The sequence below is a fragment of the Engraulis encrasicolus genome, chromosome 8 (assembly GCF_034702125.1).
Source record: "Engraulis encrasicolus isolate BLACKSEA-1 chromosome 8, IST_EnEncr_1.0, whole genome shotgun sequence".
Classification (NCBI taxonomy): domain Eukaryota; kingdom Metazoa; phylum Chordata; class Actinopteri; order Clupeiformes; family Engraulidae; genus Engraulis; species Engraulis encrasicolus.
Window position 1 is genome coordinate 31394234 of NC_085864.1, and position 27820 is coordinate 31422053.

Here is a 27820-nt window from a genome sequence, read left to right on the forward strand (position 1 = left end):
CTGACCACTCGGTGAGTTTCATGTCTCTGCAAACGAAAGTTTAATGCCATTTTATGATCGATTGCTTGAGTGCTTCATTGGAGTCAATGTAAAGGTGGGGGGGCTGCAGTCTTGAATACCCAAATGCTCCGTTCAGCACCAAATGTCAAAATTTGTGATGAGAACATCTCTCCTTCACCCCAGAAGTCACACAAACAGGGCTTAATGTCTAAAATAGCGAACTACCACTTTAACTTAACACCTATACTGTTAGCCTTATTAGAATTCTAAAAGCTATTAAGTGTTCCAAAACACTTACACGTAAATGTGTTCATTTTACTATGTCCATGCTTGTTAATTCATCCTAGATGTAAAATATGTCTGAACATTGTTCAAAATGACACAAAATAATAACTTATGTTAATAACATATGTCCATGGTGTCATCTAGCGACTTTCAGACAGTTTTCAGAGAACCAATAGCAACTTAGGTGCTGTTTCCACGTAGCAGGATATTTTTTTTAGCAGGGTATTTATTTCTCCTGTTAGGTTTAAACGCAACATGTGGATAAAAATAAATCCTCCATTGTAACGAATGCGTTTCAGCCCCCTAAACAGGATATTTTTTTCTCCTGCTTTTTATACCTGGATTTTAAATATCTGCTACGTGGAAACGGAAGGCCAAAACCAATGCAAAACCAATACAACCAGGAGAAAAAAAAATATCCACATATAAAACTATCCAGCTACGTGGAAACGGCACCTTAAGGTTATTTTTTTTGGGAACACTACTGTTAATACTTCACATTATCCCAGGTATTCCTAGAATACTATCAACTGTCTTAACCATGTAAACACACATACAAACATCTTATTAGTAAAACTTGTCTAAATATTTGAAACGTTTAGGCTAACACCTAAACTGGTAGCCTTATTAGACTTCTAAAAGCTAATAAGTGTTAAAAAACACTTAAATGTATTCATTTTACTATGTCCATGCTTGTTAATTCATCCTAGATGTAAAATATGTCTGAACATTGTTCAAAATGACACAAAATAATAAGTAAGGGTTAACGTTCGGCGAGAAGGTCGCTACCGTGGAATAGCAGCACGACAGAGAGAATCTTTAGACCCCGGTCTTGTTCTCTCTGAAGTGCTGCTATTCCACAAAGCGACCGACTCGCCGAAAGTTAACCCGCTTATTATATGGATATACTTAATGATTCACACATGGCGGGGACGTTTCTTTAGGCCTATTTAATGTTAAGATTGTTGCTGCGCAAAACAAAACAGTGCCGTTGTGGAACACCGCTAGGCAACAGCTAGGTAGCCAGGACAACAGGTGTAGTCTATCACAGCAGCTGATTAGAGTCTTGTTGAAAAGTTGCTTTAGCAGTGAAAAGTCTTGTTGCCATTGACAGCGGTCTGTTATAGACCAACCCGTCCGTTATCGAAAAATAACAGACGTGCGAACGTTGGGGAGCCCCGTTGAAATGAATGGAGCATTCGACCGATGACGTCACACCATATAATAACTTATGCTAATAACATATGTAAGACCATGGTGTCATCTAGCGACTTTCAGACAGTTTTCAAAGAACCAATAGCAACTTAAAGTGATACTGTCCCATTTTTGGAAATAAGCTTATTTTACACCTCCCCTTGAGTGAAATAATAGGGTTTTACCGTTCTTCTAGACATTCAACAGCTCTCTGGGTGTGGCAGTGCAAATTTTATCTCCATGCTAGCAGTTAACATTGAGTCCTATGAGACCAGCTGGCGGCTAACTGGTCTCATAGGACTCAATGTTAACTGCTAGCTTGGAGGTAAAGTTTGCACTGCCATACCCAGAGAACAGTTGAAAGTAAAGGAGAATGCTAAAACCCAATTATTGAACTCAAGGGGAGGTGTAAAATAAGCTCATTTCCAAAAATGGGACAGTATCACTTTAAGGGGAGTGATTGTTTTGGGAACACTACTGTAAATACTTCATAGAATGCTAAGTATTCCTAGAATACTATCAATTGTCTTAACCATATAACACACATACAAATATCTTATTACTAAAAACTCGTCTATATTTGAAACGTTTAGGCATTAGCATTCTAAAAGCTATTTGTTTCTATTTTTTTAATCCTCTGTTCTTGATGCATTCCTCAAGAAAAATTAATGGGACATGAAATGTTATAAAATACAATTTATTTCAGAGTACAGCAATACTTGGTAAAATGCTCCGTCAAAAATATTTTGTCAGTCATTTTGTTTTTCAAATTTAACTGTCAAAAACTCAAAACCCAGCTTGGGAACCTGTCTAGTTGAATTCAGCACACTTAAAGTATGTAAAGTACATAGGTTCCCAACTTTTACAAAAAAATGCTTCTAACACTCACAAATACCAACAATGTGTCTAGACAAATACATAGTTACGTTACTCAACATCTCAACTGAAGCAGGGCATGTCAACATGTTTAACATGATGATGCGAGTGAGCGAGCACTTCAGTTTGTGTCACAATTCATTATCAGAATGTGTGGTGTGATTGGATGTAGCCTTATCCAGTAGCATGCTAAATCATTTGATGCATTCAAGCGCACCTCTGAGAAATCAATCTTCACTGGTACTACTAGTATATGAGATTGGCCATACACTACATTCCTACGAGCCTTTGTTGTTACAATATATCCAGGATAGCCTGGTACACTAGCCGAGAAATCTAGACGCCCCTAGCGACCGCAAATTGAATTTGCTCCCGGGGGCAGTCTAGTGGACCTCGGTCATTTAGCGAGGCTGAAAGTTATCCGATGACAGGGCCAATCAAATCGCGAGGGGGGCCGGGCTACCTAGTAAACAGGAAACTTTCTTCTAAGAAGCATGGTGTCCGTCCGTGCCACGTACAGCACGAAAGTGCACTTAATTTAAAAAGCCTGGATGATAATACATTTCGTGTCTGACATGGACTGATGTAATAATACACCATGAACTTATCGGACACAAATAGATCACAACACAATACCATTTGATCATTCGATGTTTTAAACTAGCTCGGTAAGCTAAGTTGAGCATTTTACAGGACCAGATAGTCACACGCTATTATCAGACCACTACTGTAGGTGTAGAATGAAATTGCTGTCCCAATTTCTAATAAGACACATGCCATTAAAAACGAGACATTTGGGAGCTTTGAAAGTCTTTGAGTAGCTTACTAAATAGATGGGAATGGCATAGTCTACCAAGCTAGTGGCTAGCTAACCTGTCGTCAATAACACAGAGCTAGGTATCCAGTCTTAATATAACCATTTAACAAGCCCCAAATGGCTCAACATTTCGCTGGTTGATCAAGGGGGGCCATGTGGTTGAAAACGAGGCATTTTTGAACTGTATAAGTGAAAACACGATTTATTAGGACACTTGTTTGTGGCTGTGGTCATCACGCGCATTCACTGCTACGATGGCTCGAAGTTGCCGCTTCACCTACCAAGGGGCCCTCGCTAGTGACTAGCTAACCTGTCGCCAATAACACAGAGCTAGGTATCCAGCCTTGTATTATATGCCTGCCCCAAATTCTAATAAGATCCATGTCATTAAAAACGAGACATTTGGGAGCTTTGAAAGTCTGTAAGTCGCTTACTAAATAGATGGGAATGACACCTAGAGTCTACCGAGCTAGCGGCTAGCCAATCTGTCGTCAATTACACAGAGCTAATATCCAGCCGTGTATTAGTTATGGGTATACAGCTAGCTAGCTAACACCGAACATGCCATGTTGACAACAATCATAAATATAACCATTTAACAAGCCCCAAATTGCTCAACATTTCGCTGGATGATCAAGAAGGGCCGTGTGGTTGAAAACGAGGCATTTTTGAACTATGTAAGTGAAAACACGATTTATTAGGAAACTTGTTTGTGGCTGTGGTGATCACACGCATTCACTGCTACGACGGCTCGGAATTGCCGCTTCACAAGACAGCTGTGACGTTACACAGAAGTGTGTGGGGATTGGTTGTTTGCCATCCAATTGCGTGGCGTTGAGTGCTGAAGCAACCGTTTATCCCGCCCACACTGCTCTGCCGTGCAATACTAGAACGCAGTAACTCAAAATGGTCGAAAAAATTTTTATATCGGAAATCGGTTCTAAACTACCTCATTTGTCTTGTGTCCAAAAATGGTGGTCCAACACCGTCCCGTTTTGGAGAAAACTCATTTTGAAAGTGCAAAAATGACCCAAAAAAGGTTAAACAAAAACGCAGTAAATCGGCGAGTTACTGCTGCACGTTCCAATGGGACTGGTTTGGGAGTAGACAGTAATACAAGCTAAGAACGCAGTAACTCCTGCAGTAACTCCATTTTGTGGCAGTAATACCAGCCAAGAACGCAGTAAGTCTGTTTTTTGTGGCAAAAAGACACATACATGTTGTTTTTTGGGTTTTTTTTTGTGTGCATTAAATTTCTATCCTAAAAATGCATTACCAGGAAGCGTCACCACCAATTTACCGACAACACAGTTGTCGCGCCATATGGAAAACTTTGAAGCCTTTTTTCTCAGTTTGCCGTTTTTAGAGTTACTGCGTTCTAAGATTGTAGGGCAGTGCTGCCCAGCCCTCCTAGACCCTGGTACAGCTTTTTGCTGTACGGGTCTGGCTCGCTAGGCTACTGGTACACTACTATTCTAAAGGCAAACCTTCTTGGGTGGCTTCTCCTTTGTCTCCGTGGGAGCTCTCTGCTCAGTGGAAGCTGAGATGTTGTCCACCTCTGCCTCTGCCTGATTGAGGTTCATGGTAGGGCATGGTGAGGTCTTCAAGCTCACCATGGGATCAATTGCAAACTCAAATCACACACAGTTCATTTGAGAATAAAATGAAAAAGTTCCACACCTTTATAAACAATTAAACTGTCAGTTTATATTCATTTAAAAATCACACCATAGGTAAAAAAAAGCAATTATCAAGTTAAAAACTATGTGAATGACTATCATACAAAAATTCAATGAACAGCAAAAAAATTTGCTCCCAGTAAAGCAGGTAAAAGAAGAGTTATGAAGAAAAAGAGTTCTATAACCAAATACATATACCACTCATGAAAATATGAAGACCAAACTGTCACTAATCTCATTAGATTCGAGCCTACCACCATTCAGACTGTCTGCTTATATAACACACCAAGACTGTATGACTGTTTTCTGTAACACGATGTTAGTCAGATAAATCCTAATTTGTCTCCACCCACCAAGTGTGACTTAATAAAATCATGGCATCATCTAGCGACTTCTGGTTAGTTTTCAGAGCCAATAGCGACTTTTGGTGATTTTTTTTGGCAACACCCTCATAAGTATTCTTAAATCCTAGATTCACCTCTTCAATGTAAAATATGTCTGAACATTTTTCAAAAATGACAAAAAAAACAATAACTTTTGTTATATAACATATGTAAGATCATGGTGTCATCTAGCGACTTCCAGACAGTTTCAGGGAACCAATAGCAATTTTAGGTGAGTTCTTAGGAACACTTAATACTTCACATCATGGTAAGTATTCCTAAATGAAACCTTCTTGGGTGGCTTCTCCTTTGTCTCCGTGGGAGCTCTCTGCTCAGTGGAAGCTGAGATGTTGTCCACCTCTGCCTCTGCCTGATTGAGGTTCATGGTAGGGCATGGAGTCTGGGGCTTCATCTCATCCCCTGAGCGCACAGTATTTCCTTGGCCATCCCATTGCCCTGGCCAGATGTTGCTGACGGTTGGAGCAGGCCTGAGTGCACAGTATTGCCTGGACCATCCCATTGCCCTGGCTTGTGCGGGGCAGGATCATGGCCAGATGTTGCCGACGGTTGGAGCAGGCCTGAGCGTACAGTATTGCCTGGGCCATCCCATCGCCCTGGCTTGTGCGGGGCAGGATCATGGCCAGATGTTGCCGCCGGTTGGAGCAGGCCTGAGCACACAGTATTGCCTGGGCCATCCCATCGACCTGGCCTGTGCGGGGCGGGATCATGGCGAGGTGTTGCCGCCGGTTGGAGCAGGCTTGAGCGCACAGTATTGCCTCGGCCATCCCATCGCCCTGGCCTGTGCGGGGCAGGATCATGGCCAGAAGTTGCAGCTGGTCCCCCCAGTCCTTACATTCAGGGCCCTGTGTGGATCCACATCGCAAGTGATTAGTGCAACTGAACGCATTGTCAAAGACTGCACAGAATAAATACCAGTGCTAATATATGTTGAAATTAACTTGAATCGGATGCCATTTGGTCCCATTCAAAACTAGTGTTCTTTTTCTTACTCTTTGGTCAGTGTAACATTTTTGTTGTCAATTCTACTCAATATAGTGTTAGCATTCAGAGAGTTGTAGAGTTGAAATTACACTGGCCACCGGTAGAATTTTACCCTGACATTTGACATACTCTATCTGGATTTATACAAGTTTATTCTGAAACATTGACACCACATTTTTACTACAATTAGTACTACAGTTGCTAATGCAAAAGCTTCTATAGCAGGGGTATTCAATTAAAAGTCACCGTGGGCCAGTTTTTTAAATTCCCTCCAGTGAAGGGGCCGAACATAGAATCTGTATAACTGCAAGCATCACTGTGTCTTTGTTAGGGTGCGAAACAAGCGGATAGCTTTCCAGACAGTACAGATATTCCCATCTCTATCTCTTAGTAGCCTTAGGATGGTCTATTTATGACACGGTTTTAGATAAGATTTCACTCTCATGTGAATGCATAATAGAGATATCCCTCTAATCGCAAATTATGTATGGCCCACAGATAGCACACATTGTTTACATTTTGTTCTGACCTTATGGGGGCCAGCCGCTTGCCATCCAAGGGCCTCATCTGGCCCCAGGGCCTCCATTTGAATAGCCCTGTTCTATAGAGTCCTACTGCTCACTCCATTCTCATCACAGGTGGGGGTAATCAGGCTCCAGGTGAGTCCTGCTGCACCAACCCTCTCCTCCACCAGACAGGGCTGAAACCTGTGTCTCATGGACGCCATCTCCCTCTCCCTCCGGAGCAGCTCCTTGCACCAATTTTCCAATTGGCAATCATTGTATCTTTTTTGAAAAAAGTGATCAAAGAGTGAACAAAAGTGGAGTAAAAAAAACCCAAAAAACAAGACATTTATGTTTCTGACTTGGTCTGTTCTTGGTGCAAATACCAAACAACATTTTCTTACCCATTCAATGGGCCTCCATGCGCTTGCATAACAGTGCCTGAGAGCTGGAGAGCCCGGTGCCCAATTCCCACCTGCTTCGCGAAGCGCAGAGCTTCCTACAGAACAAACAGAAATTGAATGTGGCTGTGCTACAGTTGATGTGGGCCATGCATAAAAGCATGGTTAATGTGCTACTACTGTATAATGTGTTCTTGGGATTGGTAGTCCTAATTGGCAAAGCTGTCAATCCTGGGTAGGCACAGAAAGTGAAAGCCCTGCCACAAATCAGCTGATCCTAGTGTTTCCACCTCACTTTGACAAAAATCCTGGACATTTTGACCATCAAATCGACCTTTTTTCTTAGCGGCGCACGCACATCTACCGAATCGCCCTTGTGTGCTGAAAATGACATTTTTGCCAGACATATATTAAGTTAATTACCGAACAAAATATAGCAGGCTTATTATTTTGACTATTTCCAATACTTTTTGGCTGATGACAGGAGGGGGCAGTAGGCCTAGTGGGCACTGGTAAAGGGGGAATAAATACATTGTTTGCTTATGTGGAATACAAAAATAAATTCTCAAATTGTTCATTGTCTCTAAGAATACCTGAATATAATCAGGCATGAAAACGGGTCAGGGGTGAAAAAGGTGAGAAAGGTGCGGCGTGGCGGGGCGGCGCGTGTGCTGCAGCGGTGCGCACGCAGGTGTGGTGTGCAGTTGCGTTTTTGATAGATAGATAGATAGATAGATAGATAGATTGATAAAATGGGTTTTGGTTCTCAGCCTTTTTAAAAAATAAATTCCCCCTTGACATCATCATAAGCTTCCCATCACCCCATTGACCTCATCAAAACCCTGCCAATGCCCCCCTTAAAATAAAATGGACTAATGCCCCCAATGGCAACTAAGCACCCCCTCCTCTCAACACTATCCAATGTCCCCTCAACGCTTGCCTGGTTGTGATCTCGTTTGAACAGTTAATCATCATATTTCAGACAACTTGTAGGCCTAATACAAAAAATCTTTGTCACAGTTTGGATAAACTACTGAAATTTTAGTCCATTCACCTAGTATATCTGTTTCCCTATGAAAAAAATAATAGGAAAGCTCCAACTTTGACCGTAAAAAAAACTGTTTGACCGTGTTCCACTAAATATAAATCGGTAGATTTTTAATGTCATTTAGATGTAGGCTACCAAGAGATTACAAAAAACGTGGCATGATTCCTATAACAATTTGTCCCGTGTCAAACGATTGACAAAGTTAGGCTTCGCTCTTTCTCCCTCTCCCTCTCCCGTGCGTGCTATAAGAAGCCGCAGCATATGATTCGAAGCATTATGTTGGATGCCTTGCGTAGCCTGCGCGTCTTCTCCGTAGTGCCTACTAGAGATACTTTCGCCATTTCGTAGCGCACAGATCCGTCAGGAAAACGTGCCGTAGGCCTACCCAAGCTTTCATTAACGGAGCTCTTTTGAGAATAAATACGTTTCACGTGGGCAGGGCAAATGCGGTTTCAAATTATTAGGAAAAACAGCTTACCTACTGTGGCTAACTACATCCACTCACTTCTCATCGAAATGCTTGCGTCTTGATCTCATAACAAGTATCATGATCTCAAATACCGGTAGCTACCTCTCTGGGAAACGTGTAGACTATCTGTGACAGATCGTTTGAACATTTGCTTATAATCAGAGATGTTCTAGAACTATAAAGAAAGATTTTGATACAAGCCAGCCCCGCAGACCAGCACCTGTTTAAAACTGGGCTTTCAAGAGAAGTATGAAGGGCGGGAGTTAGATTGTGTTCGTTCACGTTATTGGCTGTGCCGACAGAAACAAATACTGTGATTGGCCAAACGTCATTGTCAGTTGTGGAATCTCTCCTGAAACTGTATGAAGTTTTCTGCGGTAGAGCGCTACTTAATGATACAGTAAGTTGGCGCTACAGTTTTCTCCTCGCTTGACCCCCCCCAATTTTCATTCTCCTCGGATCTACACAATTCACAGAAATTACCCATTCTGATTTCAAAACGGCAAATTTCGCCGAAAGGTGCCTGTATAATGATGTAGGGTGTGGTGTCAAACAGCTTCCTTAAGGGCCGTACACACATGTCGCTGCTAGTTACTAGCTCAGCGGATGAAGTCAATAGAATGTCTACGTCACAGACCTGTATTAACCTAGACTGGCAATGGGCGGTTCTAGCCAGTGGCAGCTTTTCGGATTGACTGGGCGCAGACATCTTTGCTTTTTTCGCGCCCTGTGGGCTCCTCCCACAGACGTAGCCCCGCCTAGTGGAGACTATCGCAGCTGTGAGCCATAGGAATGCATACGATTTCAAACGGTGATTACAACGTTATCAAAGTGGGTTTCAATCATTTTTTGTAAGATTTTGACAAGTCGTAACGTCTAAATTCTCACTCCAATAATGAAATAACCCTCACTACCTCCAAACGTTTTATTAGAGAGCCTGAAGCTGAGCGGTCTTGCCAGATAGGGCGGTTTCCCGCCCAATCGGGGCCGTTGAGGAAGGCGGTCTGTGGGTAAAAATGGACGAAAATAATCAGTGTTATCTGGCAACCCCGAAGCCGACTGTTTTCATTGCCGCTTATGCAGGTTTGTGGATATTTGTGACACTGAATCGGCCATGCTTACGTGTGTAAAGCTTATTTTATGTACTTAACTCAGATGTAATGACAACTGTGTATATTGGTATGTATATTTCTTAAATAAGCCGTACGTTTTCAGTGAAGCTACCGGTAACTGTGCTATTATTAATACCCCCCCCCCCCCCAAGGACGCTGAAGGTAACCTAGCAACAACACGGCACAGCACATTGCAGCTGTGAAAATAACGAGCCACTTGAGAGAGAGACTTTTCTAGAACATTAATTTATACTAGAGCTATTGTTCTAAAGACGTTACACATGGCCTGGTCCAACTTAACTAGTGAACCAGTGTTGCAAAAAAAATATTTTTTTAAAAACCCATCGGTGCATGACGTCATTACGTAATTACGGGAGTCTCCACTAAGATGGCGGACTACGATTCTGAGGCTCTGAGAAATCCGAAAATTTCGAGGGGCATTGCCAGTCTAGGTTAATACAGGTCTGTGGTCTACGTATTCCAGCGAGTCTCGCTGGCGAGTAGGCGAGGAGAGTACAAGCGATGCGATGTGGGCGGGTTCCGAGATAAACTTATTTTATCTTCGAGCGACGCGAGTTAAGCGAGTAACCAATTGGAATGCAGAATACAGATTATTGACAGGTGACGTTGCCCCTGTGGCGTTCTGACCACCCAACTTCTGCACGCCATCACGCTTTGGTTAAAAGTGTTGAGGAAAATACATACACTGTACACCATCAAAGGCTCATATGCATGGTTGTGCACAGCACACGATCAACGTTAAACAGCGTAGGCCTACATTTTTTTTCGTACGGACGTCATTGGCGCGGACAGCGGGAACCATGACAACCAGTAAACAAAATCACCCAGAGCGAGTGGCAAGTAGGCGAGTGAGCAAGTAGCGAGTAAATAGCGGCGACGTGTGTGTACGGCCCTTTAGAGTGGGATGTGTGTGCTTTGTTCATGCTTGCCTGTGCATCTGCTGCTTGCTGCTGGCTAAACAAATAAGGCTTCACAGGACATGTAACTGGGCACATTCAGGAGTTGGTAGATATTTGGATTTGGACATTTGGATTCCATTTAATTCGTTCTGTGATGATTTTGTGACCAAAAAGCACGGAATTTCATGGTTTGATGATGGTAGCTCTCTGATTTGACATAGGCTTTGACATAGATGATTAAAAATAGGCTATATAAAAAAACGTGGCATCGTCATCTAAGCCGTTTAGGTTTTGAAATGCATTGATGTAAGCTGGCAGACATCTTAATTTCCCTACCTTACAAGGCTATTAAAAGTATGGTTGGTGATAAAAACTGAATTTGGTAAAACTGCTTTTATTCATTGTGCCCAGTGTTGCCAGATTGGGCGGGTGCCCGCCCAATTGGGCTACTTGGGATGAGCGTCGGCAGGCAAAAACGGGAAAAAAGGGCCATTTGGCGGTTTTTAAAGCCGTTTTGGGCCAATATAAGTCAATGTAATTTGTTGAATTTGGGCGGAATTTAGCACATTTTGGCGGTTTTTGAGAACCTTTTGGGCGGGATTTGATCAGACACATCCGGCAACACTGATTGTGCCCCAACTCACTGGAATGAACTGCAGAAATCTCTCACGGCCCGTACCCACACAGAGTAATTCTGTTCCGCTCTCATTGACTTTGAATGTGGGCGATATCGCGTTTGACAGCGCGGAGGTGAAGCGATATCGCAGTGGGACGCAGTTTGATATAGACGAGATCTCTATATCATGCAAATTTGATGGTCCAATAACCAATCAGATGGGCGTATGGGTAGCAAGGGCGGGAGTTACAAAAAAATTTGAAAAACATGGCGGCGATTTCTGTGATTTCCAACATCACGTTTTTGCTTAATATAAAGACCCTAAATGCTTATAAATGTCACGACTACCACGGATTGATGTAAAAATGCACCACGAACTTATGTAACAGAAATAGGTTACCCCACATTGCCATTTGATCACTCGATGTTTTGAGCTAACCGGGTAAGCTAACGTTAGCATTTTACCAGAACCAGGCAGCTACAAGCTTATATTAGACTACATCTGTACTTCTATAATGATATAGCGGGGCTTTAATGTTGTCTAGGACCGAAACACAATCAAATTTAAGCCATTTACACACTGTGTTGTGATATTGGGTGAGTAATGTGTGCAAACAAGCTTTCGCCGTTTGTTATCTCGCTCGGTCTACCCGGTGTCAGCTGCGAGACACATGCCGCGCCGCGAGGCTCGAAAGTCGGGTGAGCAGTGTAGTCAGCCCCGGGGAGAATCTACTGGGAGTATCCGTGACCACACCGTCGCGGATCCCGCCTGCCAATTTCCCCAGTCGGTACTAAGCGTTAAGCTTGCTGTTTTTATGTCTGTAGCTGAGTTTAAAACCTATCTTAATGACACTTTTAAATCTGTCTGTTAATATTTTAATCTCCTTCTAATGTTGTTTTATGTTTATTATTTTATGATTTTATTGTGTTATATTTAATCTCTTTATCCATATTGATTTGTTCTGTTTTGTCTGTGTCCTGTCTGTAAATGTAACTTTTATGTGTGCTGCCGCCTTGGCCAGGGCTCACTTGTAAAAGAGAATTTTATTATCAATGTGATTTTATTTCCCTGGTAAAATAAAGGTAAAATAAAAAATAAAAGTATGGTTTCCTCATATTGTTCATAGATGGGCTACAGTAGCATTTTCGCTGGGCACAGGGAGCAGCTAGCGAAAATCGACTGGGCATGTTTTTTACTCACATCGCATATTTCTCCTGCATCATGTCGATCTAAATGACGGAAATAAACACATAGCTTGTGAGTAGTTTGGAATATACGCAGCATTATCTTTGAATATACCTTGCTTCATATAATAATACATCACACTCACTGGGGTAATAATGGTAATAATAAATTAGTTACATCTGTAATAATGTCAGTTAAAAACTGTTAGCAACATTTCACCTGGCATTGCAGTTCATGCGTTTTGGCATGAAGCACTGACAGGAGGGGCTTCAGCGCCAGCAAAGGTACATATTCAGGATATGCTGCGGCAACTTTTTGAAGATATGGCACAAAATTGCATGTTATGTCCATACAGAAAAAATTCACTTCATTTAATGCTGCCAGCCCCTGCAGCAAAATCAGGGGCTACGCGTAAACCTCTCCCCTGAAGTGGTTTAAGGCCCTGTGGAATGAAAAGTCAAGTCAAGTCAAGTCAAGTAGGTTTTATTGTCATTGTCATTGTTTCTTTACATGCACTGGTCATACAAAGAATTTGAAATTACATTTCTTGCTTTCCCATACAGACATAGACTAATCTAGGTAAGGACATAGACAGTATAGACATAGACAGTACTTATACATGGACTTAAGACAGTATGGACATAGACAGTGCTCAGAAGCCACAATTACAGGTTGATGGAACAAAAACGCACACATTAATGGTCACACGACAGCATTTGCACAGTATATGGAGCCTGCACTTGAATTTCTTCTGCAGGTGTTACAAGTGACCTGTGGCAGGGACAGGTCATATCGGCCTAGTGGAGAAATATTTCAAAAGCGAAGACAGAACAAATGAAGTGTGTTGTTCAAGAGCTGTCATATATGTGAATTTAACAATTTTGAGTTATGAGTGCAATACAATGACATGTATTACTTGCTTACCATTCAGGTTTATAAAAACAACTCCTCTGCCTGAACCTACACACGTAGTGGATGATTCACATTCACAGATACGCTGTGGTGTCCGTATAGGTAAAAGCCGCACTAAAAAGATGGGAATAGGGTCCAATCAATATGTTTCATTCAGAAATCAATAAACCAACATCCTCATTTTACCGAAAAACGCATAATGTTACAGACAGAGTGACATACTTACCTTGGTTGGTATGGCAGTAGTAGAGGTGCTAAACTCGAATCTTTGAGGCGTCCGGATTGATTAGATCATTCCAAGGAGGGTATCCGGATTAGACGGATCAATCGGATCACACGGATCACTTATTTAAAATAAATAAAAATATTGTATTTTTAAAACGTTTCTGCCGTTAAGTAGCTATGCGCCTCGCCTTTGTTGTTCCATTTATCAATTCACGTTGATAAATCAAAGAGTAAGACAGTTTGATCAACAAAACTCACTTTATGAATGTAACAGCTCCTAAACTCATGCTGCGATCCGACCCACCTGGGTCTCCTCACTAAACATGAAACCACAACTCGAACAGCCTTTGGCAGCAGTGAAACGGCATGTTCCTGATTTTGCAATAAATAATGTGTGTGTTTGTATTTAAGAAGACTAAAAGTCAAACATTTGGGAGCAGAAGTCTAGTTGAGCAGGGACAGTCAGGAGGCGAGCAGCAGATGACCACTCGCTTCCGCTGCCGAGTTGCCTTGCGACTCACACACTCGTGGCAAAAACGAAACTTAAGCATTGATCCGATCCGTAGGGGATTCGCTGCTACCAACAACTCAGTCAGGATTCGTCTCACCGAGTCGCCGAGGGCGCCGCTGCTGAGTGACTCGGACGAGGGGAGTGACAGCAGCAGTGGCTTTGCTGTAACGCAGTGAGTGATAGTAGAGTCACGTCTGTAGACTATAATTTCCCTAAGAGTAGCCTACAGACTGAGATGTTAAAGCGTTGGCAGAGCACTATTAACATTAAAATGTAGACCTCAACAGAGTCAGAAGCACACGCATAGGGAGCGGGGATCCGCGACTCAAACACTCAATTGGCCACAACATAGGCTGGACGGATCAAACAGGCTCGATGAATGACGAGGCGGGAGTTGGTTCAGTTTTACTCAGTGACTGTTCGTGACTGAACAGCATACTAGGGAGATTAGAGAATGGCTGTTGTAGTCAACTAAAGAGGATATATTCCGGTTTCACAATTTCTCGCGCTGTAACTGCCATTTTGTTGACATAGGCTATTAATGAAATGCCGTCTGACCCGCCTTTGGCGGATCAATGCACGACAGTCATCCGGTGTGTTCGGATGAGGTCTTTACCCGGCTCTCCAACCGGATCCTCCGGGTTTTTTATCATCTCTAGGCAGTAGGTACCACCATCCTGTTCCACCACTACACCTGGTGGTAATGGGTGGTAAAATCCAAGTATCATTGATCTCCTATTGTGCAGGGACATCATAGTGTGTGCCTTCATATCACATTCCTCCCAATAAAACGAATTAGGGAGGCATTCTTTTCATTCCACCACTGCCTTTTTTAAAATGACAGTGGTCACACGACAGCATTTGCACAGCTTGAGCTGGCAAGGCATTCACAAGTAGTTGGGGCCTTGCCTCCATCCACCTCTCTGCTGTGGCCTCACTTCTGGTGGCCCAATCAGTTGCTGGGGTTGCTGCAGTATATGGAGCCTGCACTTGAATTTCTTCTGCATCAAGCTCTTGAAGGAATGTGTCTGTGTACAGTAAAGAAAATAATATCATTGCTATGGTGACATCATGCATACAGCTTCAGAGAAATATTCATTTGTCATTTTTTTAAATTAATCATTGTTGTTATTGTTGTTAATAGTAGTGTAATAATAATAATAATAATAACAGCAGTAATAACAATAATAATCATCATCATCATAATATATGTAGCTTCTTGTGATTGTCCAGGAAAAATGAATTAAGATGCACAAATACCTGTAAGTGGGCTCATTGCCCATTGGTCAGGTGTGGGTGGTGTGGTGATGGCTGTAGAATACATAGAACACAATTAAGTCATTCTCACTGGTTAAAGATTCTCTGATACTGTCAAGTAGGGGTGGGCGATATGGGCAAAAAAAAATTATCTCGATAAGTTTTAGAATTTTCACGATAACGATAAGTTGACAATAATTTCCAAAAAACACTTGCAAAAATTTTACTGTATAGGAATTTGGCAGGGCAGGGTGAGTAAAGCAGATAATTTGTAGGCCTATGTAGCCTAAACTGCATGTTACCAAGAGGTCTGCATAAATGATGACATGTCTACACTAGGCTACATCACAAAGCATGGCAGTATAACAACGCTACACATTTATGCTGTCTATTTGTGCATGATTCCAGAGTAATTTCAATTCTGCACTGTTAGTAGTGCTGCATTTGTGTTGTAACTGGGGAGGGACAGAGAGTTGGGAGAAATGCTGTGCTGAAGAGCTTTTGAATTTAATAACATGCATATGCTCTGGTCTGTAAAGTAATACTTCATCACTTGGCATGAAAACATATCCATGTAAATAAAAAATAGTTTTATAATGTATTGCTTATGATTCTGTTAGATGACAATCATTTTTGACTGGAAACACATGGATATGAAACTAAGGCAGCTGCAAATAGCATGTGTTGAATTTCATACATTGTAATTTAACTCACTGCACCAGTCTAACTTAACAGTACTTGTACACCTAAGCAGTTATGCCATCTGTATGCAGGTGGGTGTTTGAGTAGTGAGTAACAGCCACTAATAGTTGTAGAGAACAACATTGCTTAGCCTAGTTCGCTAACTAGCATGCTAACTAGCGATTTCTCAGACCAGAGACAAAGCTATTTATCTTCCTAACTATTTAGCTTCCTATAATCACAGACGGTTGCTAAGTAAAGCACATAGTTTCAAAACGCCCTCAGCACCATGCAATGGCTGGTTTAATGGTTGAATTCCTCATGTAAATCCACCATTTGGATAACAGCAACTCTCCTCCAGTGCCCAGCAGCAGCAGTGCTGTGTGCACGAATGACTCGGAAACAGTGTTGCCAAAAGAAAATCAGCCAAAGTCGCTATGGGCTTGCTGAAAAGTCGCTAGAAGTCGCTAGATGACGTCATGACGTTACGTATGACGTCACAATGTCACGCACGGCGCCCTGATCTACAGAAAACGTGCCCACATGCCTTCGTTCACAGTACAAAGGGGCGGTGCTAGCTACTTTTTGGAGATCAGAGCTAATCTGTAGCCCTGCTTAACCGTGGGAAATGCTTCTGACGGCGGCGCAGAATCAGAATTATGCGGGAAAACTATGAATTTGTCACAGAAAATGTCGCCAGATGCACCAAAAAGCCGCAAATGGTGCTAGATTAGTTTTTTGTCGCAATGTGCCTGAGATTCACTGCGGTCGGTGCGGCCAGCCTGCTAGTGCTCATTTAAATTTGTCATATGCATATCCCAAGGAGCCGTTGTGGTAGCTTTTGTGATACGCACCGGATTCTCATGCCCCCTGTATCTGCTTGTAGTAGACCGAGTAAAGTTTAGGTAAATCAAATATACCTGTGTAACAACAAGACTCTGATCTAATTCCAAAGTGTAGGCATAACATAAATGACAGTCCCAAAACATTTGGTGACCATATCGAAGATTGTGTAATCTCGGTTTATGTTGACATTCGGTTCCTGCCATATCTTTGTCCCATATCGCTTGCCGTAGCCTCATACAAGCAGATGTACATGTGCATGAGAATTCCTGTGCGTATCACAAAAGCTGCCACACCGTAGTGCATCATGTGTCACGTCTGTCTCTACCCGCCACTGAAAATGCATTGTGTGGTGTCGTGGGGAGGGAGACTGATTTGCCTCTCACAAGACAAGCGAAATAGTCGCTAGATTCGGCCAGATTGAGCCTGAAAAGTCGCTAAGTCGCTAGATGATTTTTTTGTCGCCAGAGGTGGCCAAAAGTCGCTAAATTGGCAACACTGCTCGGAAATTTTTCTCTCCCTGTCTGGCAAAACGCTGCAGCCCGCCCCCCTCAGCACTGTCTGCTCATTGGTTCACAGACTTTATTCTCCAGTTCACAACTACATTGCTATTGGCTGAAAGGCTCGTCACTGTCTGAATGAGTCCTGTCACAGCGCTTTTGTTGATTTTAGCGACTTCATAAAAATATCTCGATATTGCAAAATTATTCATCGTCAAAACAACATTTGCGATAACTTCGCAGACGGTATATATCGCCCACCCTTACTATCAAGCATGAAACAACTTCTAAGGAAAAAACTACTTAAAAAGTCCTTGATGCTAGCCTAGAAATCTAGACGCCCCTAGCGACCTAGGCTACCTTGATGCAGCACAGTATGAGTAGAGCTCTAGCACATGCATTTTGATAGTGATGCAAGTGTGAATCTCGCAACTTTAAGTGTACCAAAGGGGATGTAATGAATTTGACCAGCATTATGAACTTACACAGTAGCGAAGGGGTGTAATGCATTTGACCACCATTGTGAACTTAGTGATCCTATAAGGATTACCCAAGACAGGTACTGTATACCAGTTTCTCAGTGAAGTCCCCTATGTAAGAAGGAAACTATGGCAGGGGTTATTTCTTTCTGTACCCGTAATTAACACCTTTTCTGCCCATTCACAGTAAGAGAACTGTGGAGCTGATCATAATTACAATGTAAATACTTATATCATGCCCTAGACCAGGCGTCACCAACGTGGTGCCCACGGGCGCCAAGTAGCCCTCCAAGAGCTTCTGAGGTGCCCACCAAGGATGTTAATAGATATTGCACAACAAGACTTAAGTCACAGTTAATACTTTTCTTCATCTAAATATGATATTTATTTATAAACAATAAAGATTTTTTTTATAACCTAATAAGCAAACTATAATTCAATCATAATGTGACTTGAGAAAGATGTCAAGATATCGGTAGAGTATTTTGAAGAAAGTAGCCCACTGGTAGCCCTCGGATATCCCCAAGTAGCCCTCAGATCCATAAAGGTTGGGGACCCCTGCCCTAGACCATTGGCTCTTAGCATTGACTATTATATATACTGTCAATGCCTCTTAGACATGCTTCTTCAACAGTTGTAATAATGCCGATAGGTAGACTAGACTAGAGGATACGTACACCTGAACGAGCTGTGTTGTGTGACATAGACCTATACTGTTCATGTATAATTTGACAGAGAGCAGCTATGTATGATTCCATACCTCAAATCTGCCACTAACAAGCAGCTCCGTCAGCTCAGACCTTCTCCTCTCATCGACGCCTGTGTCGGAATCACATCTACCAAAAATCTATAATATAGATATAGATATATAATATAAATATAGAACAAGATGGGATGGGAGGTGTCTTTTTAATTGGAGGGGTGTGTGATAATCAACATTTTAGACTACTGTACGTATGTAGGCCTACTGTAGTTGGAGAACACAACAGAGTAACGGTAATGCAAAACCTAAGAGTCCTGCTACTCACTCCATTCACATCATACGTGTGGGCAATCAGGCCCCAGTGGAGTGCACCATCTCTTGTCTCCACCAGGCAGTTCCTCCACTGGCACGCGACCTGGCCACACACCTCGATGGCAACACTCCTGCACCTGGCGCAATGATCCCTGGGGAGGAGACAACCAATGAGGCAAAGTACAGGTCAGTACGAGAGACAACAAAACAATAATACGCTGACAAACAAATGAAAAGGTCTGAGTGTTAGATAAAACGTTCACTCACAGCAACATGCTCCATTGCCTCCGAGTTGCATCCATTTCATCTGGTAATAAGGAAAACAGTCTTTTAGGCTCCAAGCTGTTTCGTTCACACTGATTAAAAGGCATGACCTTGTGCATGTTATACAATTTCACACGATGACAGGCACATAGGCCTAATACCATGAAAGAGAAAGCAAGTTTACCTGATCTGTCTGGTACCTGTTCCCACACTGCGTGAACCAGTCTTTTGGGGACCTTTTGCCGTCCTTTGAAAGCGTTATAAACTGTAAAAAGTGAAACGACTGGATATGAGTGTCAAATAGGCAAACACACAACAGATTCCCACTCTGCTGTTCAGCCAATTGATTCTTACTCATGAACAAATAAGCATATCGACATGCGTCAGTGGTTTCTGCAATCAAACGGTTTCTCACTGTCTTCCGAGCAGACACTATCAAGGAAAATGCTGATTTAAAATCACTCGGAGGGGATGGGGTATTCGGGACAGATGTGCCAGGGTGTACGAAAGATTTTCTACGTTCAACGTAATCGTCTGTGTGCAGCAAATAGCATTTCTGACGAGAAAACACCTTAGGGGCAGTCCAGATATTAAAGTGAAACGTAGGCAGGCAGAATAATCCAAGTCTACTAGTCCAGTGGTTCTCAAACTTTTTGTGTGAAGTACCACTCGAGAAAATATTGAGCTCTCCGAGTAGGCACCACCTTGACAACCAACATTAGAATATAGCAGCAAAGGCCTTCCATAATTCACTTTTGCCAGTCAATAAGTCTACAGGAGATTCATAACGGCATCAACAGCTACGGTCACATTCAGTGCAAGTTTGATTTTTTTTAAAATGTCTTGCTTGTCTAGTATTATTCTGCAACCTGCATTAGCCTATGTTTTCAGATTCATACAGTTCAATACAAAATGTGAGATCAAGGAGACATTTCCCAGGGGAAAAATACTATAGTTTACTACAGCACTTACTACAGTATACTATAGAATACTGTAGTGAACTATAGTACAATATAGTGTGGAAAATACTATAGTAGTTGTCTTAAATTGTAGTATACTATAGTAAATATTATAGTAAGTCACTACATATTTTACTATACTACAGTTTACTATAGTTTACTATAGTGTACTACACTGCAGTGTGGGATTTACTGTAGTAGTTTGTAGTATATTATGGTAAATATTGTAGTGAGGCACTACACATTTTAGTGTACTACAGAATACTATAATTTACTATAATATACTACAATACAGTGTGGTATTTACTATAGTAGTTTTTTTTTAGACATTGTAGTAGCCTATACTATGGCAAATACTATAGTGAGCCACTACACATTTTAATATACCACAGAATACTAATTTACTATATTAGGCCTATAGGCCCTACTACAATAGGCCTACAGTGTGGTATTTACTACATTTTGTCTCAATAATAATAATAATAATAATAATAATAATAATAATAATAATAATAATAATAATAATAATCAGCCTATTGCTTTAAGTGCAGTATCACCATACAACATGGTCTCAAAACACTGTAAAACAAAAATAAGATAAAATAAAATAACATAAAAATGAATTCTAAAGATAATAGAAGAAAATGATTAACATAAAAAAATGGTCGGGAAATAATCAAAAAGTTGGTTATAGTAATTTAACCTCTGTGGCGCTATTTTTGAGGTTTTTTTTTAAAGGTTTTGCACGTCTACTTAAATGGTTCCTGTGTCTGCATACTTTGACCTATCATGAAGTGGATGGTACCATTTGAAAGTAGATACTCTGTAGAATATACAGGAAGTGACAGAAAAATGTTGTGATGCGCAGAAGGCAAAAGCCCTGTGGCCAGCTGACTTCTTCCACACCTCAGGGATAGACAGGAGTCCAGAATGCATGGAACGCAGGGACCGAGCTGGAATAAAGGGTCTGAGCAGCTCAGACAAATAAGTGGGTGCTAGGCCGTGTAGGGCTTTGCACGTGAGCAGCAGGATCTTAAAGTCTGCTCTGACCTGAACAGGCAACCTATTACTGAAGTGACCATAAACCGCTTGACTAGACCTGGTTTTATTGTATTGGCTACATACATATTTACAATTATTGTTTACAACAATAAAAACTATTAAAGACAAAACACTTTAGTACAACTTTACTATCCTTAGACATTCTCTAGTACAGGCATATGGATAAGTAAACTGACTCCTCTAGTACATAGCAAAACCATTTGCACAAAATGTCATTGGGTTTACACAGTAGTATTTCTTTGGTCTTTTTGAACTTTACAATGTTTCTGGCAGTATTCACCTGAGCAAAATCATCATATATTCTTATTTGCCAAGTTTGTTAAAAAGATCACAGACATCATCAGAGGCATTGTTGAATAATTCAGTATGGTGCATTAGTGTTTTGGTGTTCAAAAATCTTTTAAAAATTTGTTCAGGTACTGCCTGTGTGCCATTGGACATGTCAAGAAGAGTGCCAATTGTGTCTTCATAAAGAAATGCAGAATTGGCCCACAGCGGACCCCACATGTCAACTGCATTGCTAAGATGGGTTAAGCAGTGAACATTGAAAGACGCATGACATTTCCCATAAAGCTCTGGTACCTCAACAACGAAACGTGTAAGACAGGAGGAAGCAAGCAAAAGATCCGCTTTTTCTACATGGCCCTGGAGGAGTGTGTAAATGGAGAAAACGAACAAAAGCCAGTGATTAAAATATTGCTGGGGTAAAACTGTTTTTAAAAGAATGGGGGAATAAAATAAAAGAAATGCCCTCCATTCAGATGCCTTCCAATAGTGTCTCTCAGACAAAGACCTTGGGCATCTTTTGACTTCATTTGGTGGATGTATGTTGAGGAGAGAATGACCAATCTGTTGAATAACTTTTGGCTGTAAATAAAATGGTGAAGCTGAGTTTTTAGAATCACACCAAATACTGACAAATTGTTTTGTTACACCAAGGCAAACACTGTGCATGTACTCTGGGACAAAATGTTTGATTATGTCGAAATTAGGAAGGAGCAGCAGTTGACTAGGTCCCTTAACACCATCGATGTCTGTGTCTGAGTGTAGTGCAGTTGATGCCTGTTGGGTGGTTTCATCATGTGTTCTTAGAGGATACACAGAGTGAGGATAGACGCGTGTAAAGCCAAATTTCGACTGCAACAATTGATCAGTCTTCTAATCAAGGCACCAAAAAATAATTCTTACAAGTAGGCCTACCACCAGTGGTACGCGTACCACAGTTTGAGCACCACTGCTGGTCGACTGTTTCTTCTACTCTTCTCCTGTCCTCGAATGTGGGACGAAATGCAGCACGACGTAGAACTAGTTGCACAGCGCAACTTCTTGCCGCCAAACGCAAAACCGTGGCAAGGCATCGAGCTGCGATAGCTCGATACGAGTTGATTTGGGCGATGTGCTACGTATTTTTCCTGGCGCACTGTACGCACATTTCGTTGTGCCCAGGGTAACTACGTCAGCTTCGCCAATGTTTCAGCAACATAGCACAAGCACCACTGACGTTACTGCAGCAAGCTGTGAGAGAGGTCTGGTCAGGAGCTGTCAATCGCCCGATAAATGTATTCTTTGCAACACCACTGCGCACAGCTCACATTAGTGCGTTGATGTCCACATTCATCTACAACTGGGAAAGCAGCTACTTATGGTGAGTAATGTTAGGAGGCTTGCTAGGTAGCTAGCATCACAGCTAAGTTGACGACAAGCTGTCCAGATGGCTAATAACCAAAATGGCTTATTTTCAGCATGGGGCAATTTTCACACATTACTGCCAGTCAACTCCTATTCCGATACAAAATGTGTCTCACCGACGTAATAAGTGTCTCACCAGCCGCCCACCACACGGCCTTATCGTAAATGTATCGTGCCAAACTTTTACAGCTTTGCAAGCTAGCTATGCCAAGAACGACTCGTGTCTTTTCAGCCATTGATGTGCGCAGCTATTCTGGACTTTACGGTCCCATTCACTTCAATTCATTTTTTTTGGCGTTTTACATATTTCGGACCGTGCGGACGCCGCTGTACTCGTGCGAGGAAAACAACAATTGTTTCGGGTGCTAAACATGGTCATGGAACGGCTTCCTTAACCAGAATGGTGTGTGTTGTGTTATTTCGAAGATAATTAAAGAAAATCTTATTACAATGGGATTTCTCATAGGCATGGTTTTGCATGTCTCTTATCTCTTTTCATGTTGACTGAGCGATCACCGTTACAAGTTTACAAGGTGCCCAGCGCACATATGTATGCATACAAAAAGGAAGAATACATTTCACAGTGTAATTCTGCAAATAATTCACTTCAAAGTTAAGTGTTATTACATAGGCACCATGGTCATCAATATGTGTGTAAGAACAAGTGGAAAAAACAAATCGGTCAGTTTGTCAAAGAGGAGACGGTAGATATGCACCATAATACACAGTATTCATCGAAATATGCTCATGAGTTGTATGCTGAAGAAATACTGTACGCACAAATATCTATTTACTGAATTAGACTAATCATGGCCTATCAGAAGTGAGGTAACATCGAGTGTAAAAATTGTCCTTTGATGGGCCTTAAACCCACAACCTGTGGAATGGTAGGCATGACTCCATCCACTAAGCTACCACAGTTTCAGTAGAATTTGTTTGACCAGAAAACTTCTTGTTGTGCACATTATCACAGCACTAAAAAATCATATAGGCCTACAATCATTTCTTCATCATACTTCAGACAATGAGGTAATGGTGCAGGGAAAATATATTTTATATGATTTATTGTGTTAAAATGCACAACGACGACATATCTTTCTGGTCTTAACATTTCTTATGAAACTGTGGTAGCTTAGTGGATGAAGTCATGCTGTCCATACCATAAGTTGTGGGTTCAAGGCCACTCAGCATTCAACTTTTACTCACGTGTATGTAACCTCACTCCTATAGGCCTACATTATAAGGCTTATTGGGAAAATAAATATTTGTGCCTTCAGTATGTCTTCAGCATATCTTTCAGGAGCACATAGCGACACATACTGTGTATTATGCTACATATCATCCACAGTGTCTGCTTTGAGAAATTAATCATTCTCAATTTGCACTACTTATTACATATGTGGTATGATCTGTTAACTTCAGAGTTACTTATTTTCAGAATTACAGAAAGTTCTGATCATTCTGCACATTGTAAGATGAAATGGTGATGACGCAGTGAACATGCTAAGAGATATGAAACCTGTCCAATCATGCAAATGACATCCCACTATAATAAGATTTTATTCAATTTTCTTCAAAACAACACAACACATTGCAGAAATTCTTGTAGCCATCATATGTAGGCCTATAGGATGTAATGGAAGCATTTACACATTGTCAGCAGCGCAAGCACCCTTTTCTCACAGACCCTTGATGTGCCCTACAGACAGACTTGAAGTACTTTGTACATGGGCCCATCTAAAACATGCAGTACAATGTTAAAGGGACAGTTTGGTCAATTTCAACATGCAGTTGTAATGCTCACACTACCCTGGACTTGTCAGTGCCTGAGATTTTTTTTTCTTTCTTCAGCCGATCCTGGTCATTGTAATGGGGGCAGCTCTTTGTTTACATTTCAAAAAAACATTTTTATTTATTCCCAAAAACATCCAAAAGGTTATAAAACATCAGCAGACAACTAGCAAGCAGCAGTACCTTTTGGGAAAATATTTGGAGTTGGCCTATGTTTTATTTTTTTAAAATGTAAACAAACGCTGCCCCCATTAGAATTGCTCATATCTCGGAAAGGGCTGAGCCGAAAAATGTGGCATCACCAGGTACTGACAAGTCAAGGGTAGCGTGAGGAATACAACTGCATGTTGAAATTGACCAAACTGTCCCTTTAAGATTTTGTTTGTTAATTCTTAACCTACAAACATGGAAAAGACAGAGGAGATGAAAGACATTGGAAACTTCTTGAATGTAGCAATCCCATTACAATAGAAACAACATGAATTGTTTGCCAATTAATGACTATATGTAGTAGCCTAGCCCAGTGGTTCCCAACCTTTTTCTTCAGGGACCCATGTTTTTACTATTGTAAGGTTTGGTGACCCAGCGCCCGCATGAGAGGAAGTCACTCGATACGCTCTGTCTCCTACGAAAACTCATTTTAGTCATCATTTTATTCCTCAATTCGTCTTTGTTCAAAAACAGAATAAATGTTTAATGTAGCACTTAAATTTTGTTGCTTCTATGCATTTGTCATTTATTCAACATGGGCTACATATGGTATTAAAATGAAACCCCTTAAACTCAAGAGGGCTTCGCGACCCCCTGTGGATCTTTGGCGACCCATAGGTTGGGAATCACTGGCCTAGCCTATAATGCAACCTTTGTTATATAGCCTAATAGTGAGTTAAATTGAATCCGAATGTCTCAGCGTGCCCTACAATATCGCCCCCCTGTGGCCACATTAGCTAATGAAGATAATGTTGCTTGAGTGATATGTGGCCTGTGCATTATTGAGGAAAGAGACGTAGGCTATGTGCCGTCAGTATTTTTCCTTCATATCATTCAGAAGCATGGTGTGATGCATACTTTGTACTATGTTGCGCATATCTACCATCTCCTCTTTGACAAACTGACCGATTTGTTTTTTCACTTGTTCTTACACACATATTGATGACCATGGTGCCTATGTAATAACACTTAACTTTGAAGTGAATTATTTGCAGAATTACACTGTGAAATGTATTCTTCCTTTTTGTATGCATACATATGTGCGCTGTGCACCTTGTAAACTTGTAACGGTGATAGCTCAGTCAACATGAAAAGAGATAAGAGACATGCAAAACCATGCCTATGAGAAATCCCATTGTAATAAGATTTTCTTTAATTATCTTCGAAATGACACAACACACACCATTCTGGTTAAGCAAGCCGTTCCATGACCATGTTTAGCACCCGAGACAATTGTTGTTTTCCTCGCACGAGTACAGCGGCGTCCGCACGGTCCGAAATATGTAAAACGCCAAAAAAATGAATTGAAGTGAATGGGACCGTAAAGTCCAGAATAGCTGCGCACATCAATGGCTTAAAAGACACGAGTCTAGAACGAGGGTATAATTGATGTGCAACAGTTACCTATATGGCTGATACAACTTCTTGTGCCTCTTTAACATCCAGTTGCCCACATTTTCATTACCAGACTACTGAACATTTGAGGTATAAACTCATTATAGGTGTGTTAATCATATCTCGACGTGGTGTGCTATTGTAAATTAAGTGTCATAATTCATAACGTACATGCATGATGTTCAGAATGAGCCCATTTTGCCGCGTCTTTGTGGAAGTGTCGTTATGTGTTGCTGCAGTAGGTTAGGTCAGGCAGCAACATCTGAAATGAATTTCTTCCTTTGCATGTTAGATGTGAACGATGCCGCACGACACGGAGGACATTCGCAAAAGATTCATCCTTGCCACCACTGCAAACTACTTTGAACTGAAACCCCCCTCCTCGCTGTCAGACTGCACTGAGCTCAACAATTTCCTTGATGATGGAAATGAATTCATTCTTGCAGTCATCCGAAATGGACAGGACTTGAAACTGTCAAATAGGGTAAGCAGTGTTATGAATATCGTTGCATATAGCACAGTCAAATATCGGCCTACAGTATATTGTATTGGTACAAAACAGTCTCCTCTCCTAGTGGAATACAAAATACAAGCCAAGTCCACAAGAGGGTTGACCGTTATTTTTCAAGGCAGCCATAATATTGTAGTACTGTATAATGTGAATCATTCATATATTTCCAAGTTATGTGAAATCCTGTGAAACTACATTAAATCAGAACAGCAAGGCACAAACAAGTTCAGCCCTCTTCTCTTTGTATGTTGGAAAGTTGCCATAATCTTTGTAGTGTTAAAGCCAGCTCTGCCTGTTAGTTAATTATGTTCTTACCGACTTATTGTAGATTGAATCTGGTGACAGCCATGAGAAGGTCCTGGTGTTCTTCAAACTGCGGCCCTCCGTAATCACAGAGGAGAACCTGCACCAGAATGTGCTGGTCTCCTCCATGCTGGAGTCCCCCATCAACACACTGTACCAGGCAGTGCGACAGGTGTTCGCCCCAGTGCTTCTAAAGGTGCGAAATGCGGAAAAGGGAAAGTGTGATGCATTACTTATGTACGGCCTATCGGGCTGTGTGAGGTGTTTGCTTCTAATGCTGAATAAGGGCATATATGATTAATTTACATGCTGTTGACTTTTGGTGCCAAACTCTGAACACTGAAGTGTATGAGCAGTAAAGTCAAATGAAAGAAGGAACTTACAGGTATTTGTATAATATAGTAATGTACGGTATAGAATACATATGACATAAGTGACTTAAGCCTTCCTGGTCAATGCAAAGTCCACAGAATTGTCCTAGTTGCCTTTCCAGATAACTATTTTGTATACAAAGATGAAATATTTAACAAAATCTTTGAGGGTTTTTTATTTTATTTTCTTTTGTCTTTTTAGGATGAGAAGTGGAGCAAGGCATTTGATCCCAAGCTCCAGAGTCTCCTGAGTGAGCTTGAGTCAGGTTTGGGCTCTGTAGTGCGGCAGTCAAACCCTGAGAACTCTGGGAAACATAGTGCTAAAGAGGAAAATGTTCTGGGTAAGTATTA

The 27820-nt window shown here is 41.4% G+C and overlaps 1 protein-coding gene across 1 annotated transcript in view; it reads left to right on the plus strand.

Annotated features, from left to right (window-relative positions):
- Nucleotides 1–22675: 22675 nt before the first annotated feature.
- The window catches only part of dync2h1 (dynein cytoplasmic 2 heavy chain 1), a 346171-nt gene continuing 341026 nt past the window's right edge, over nt 22676–27820 (plus strand). The window contains exons 1-4 of the mRNA XM_063205480.1: nt 22676–22844; nt 26577–26768; nt 27124–27294; nt 27672–27810. Of these exons, the coding sequence (XP_063061550.1) occupies nt 26586–26768; nt 27124–27294; nt 27672–27810 (493 nt within the window). The 5' untranslated portion in view covers nt 22676–22844; nt 26577–26585. The remainder of the gene's footprint in view (nt 22845–26576; nt 26769–27123; nt 27295–27671; nt 27811–27820) is intronic.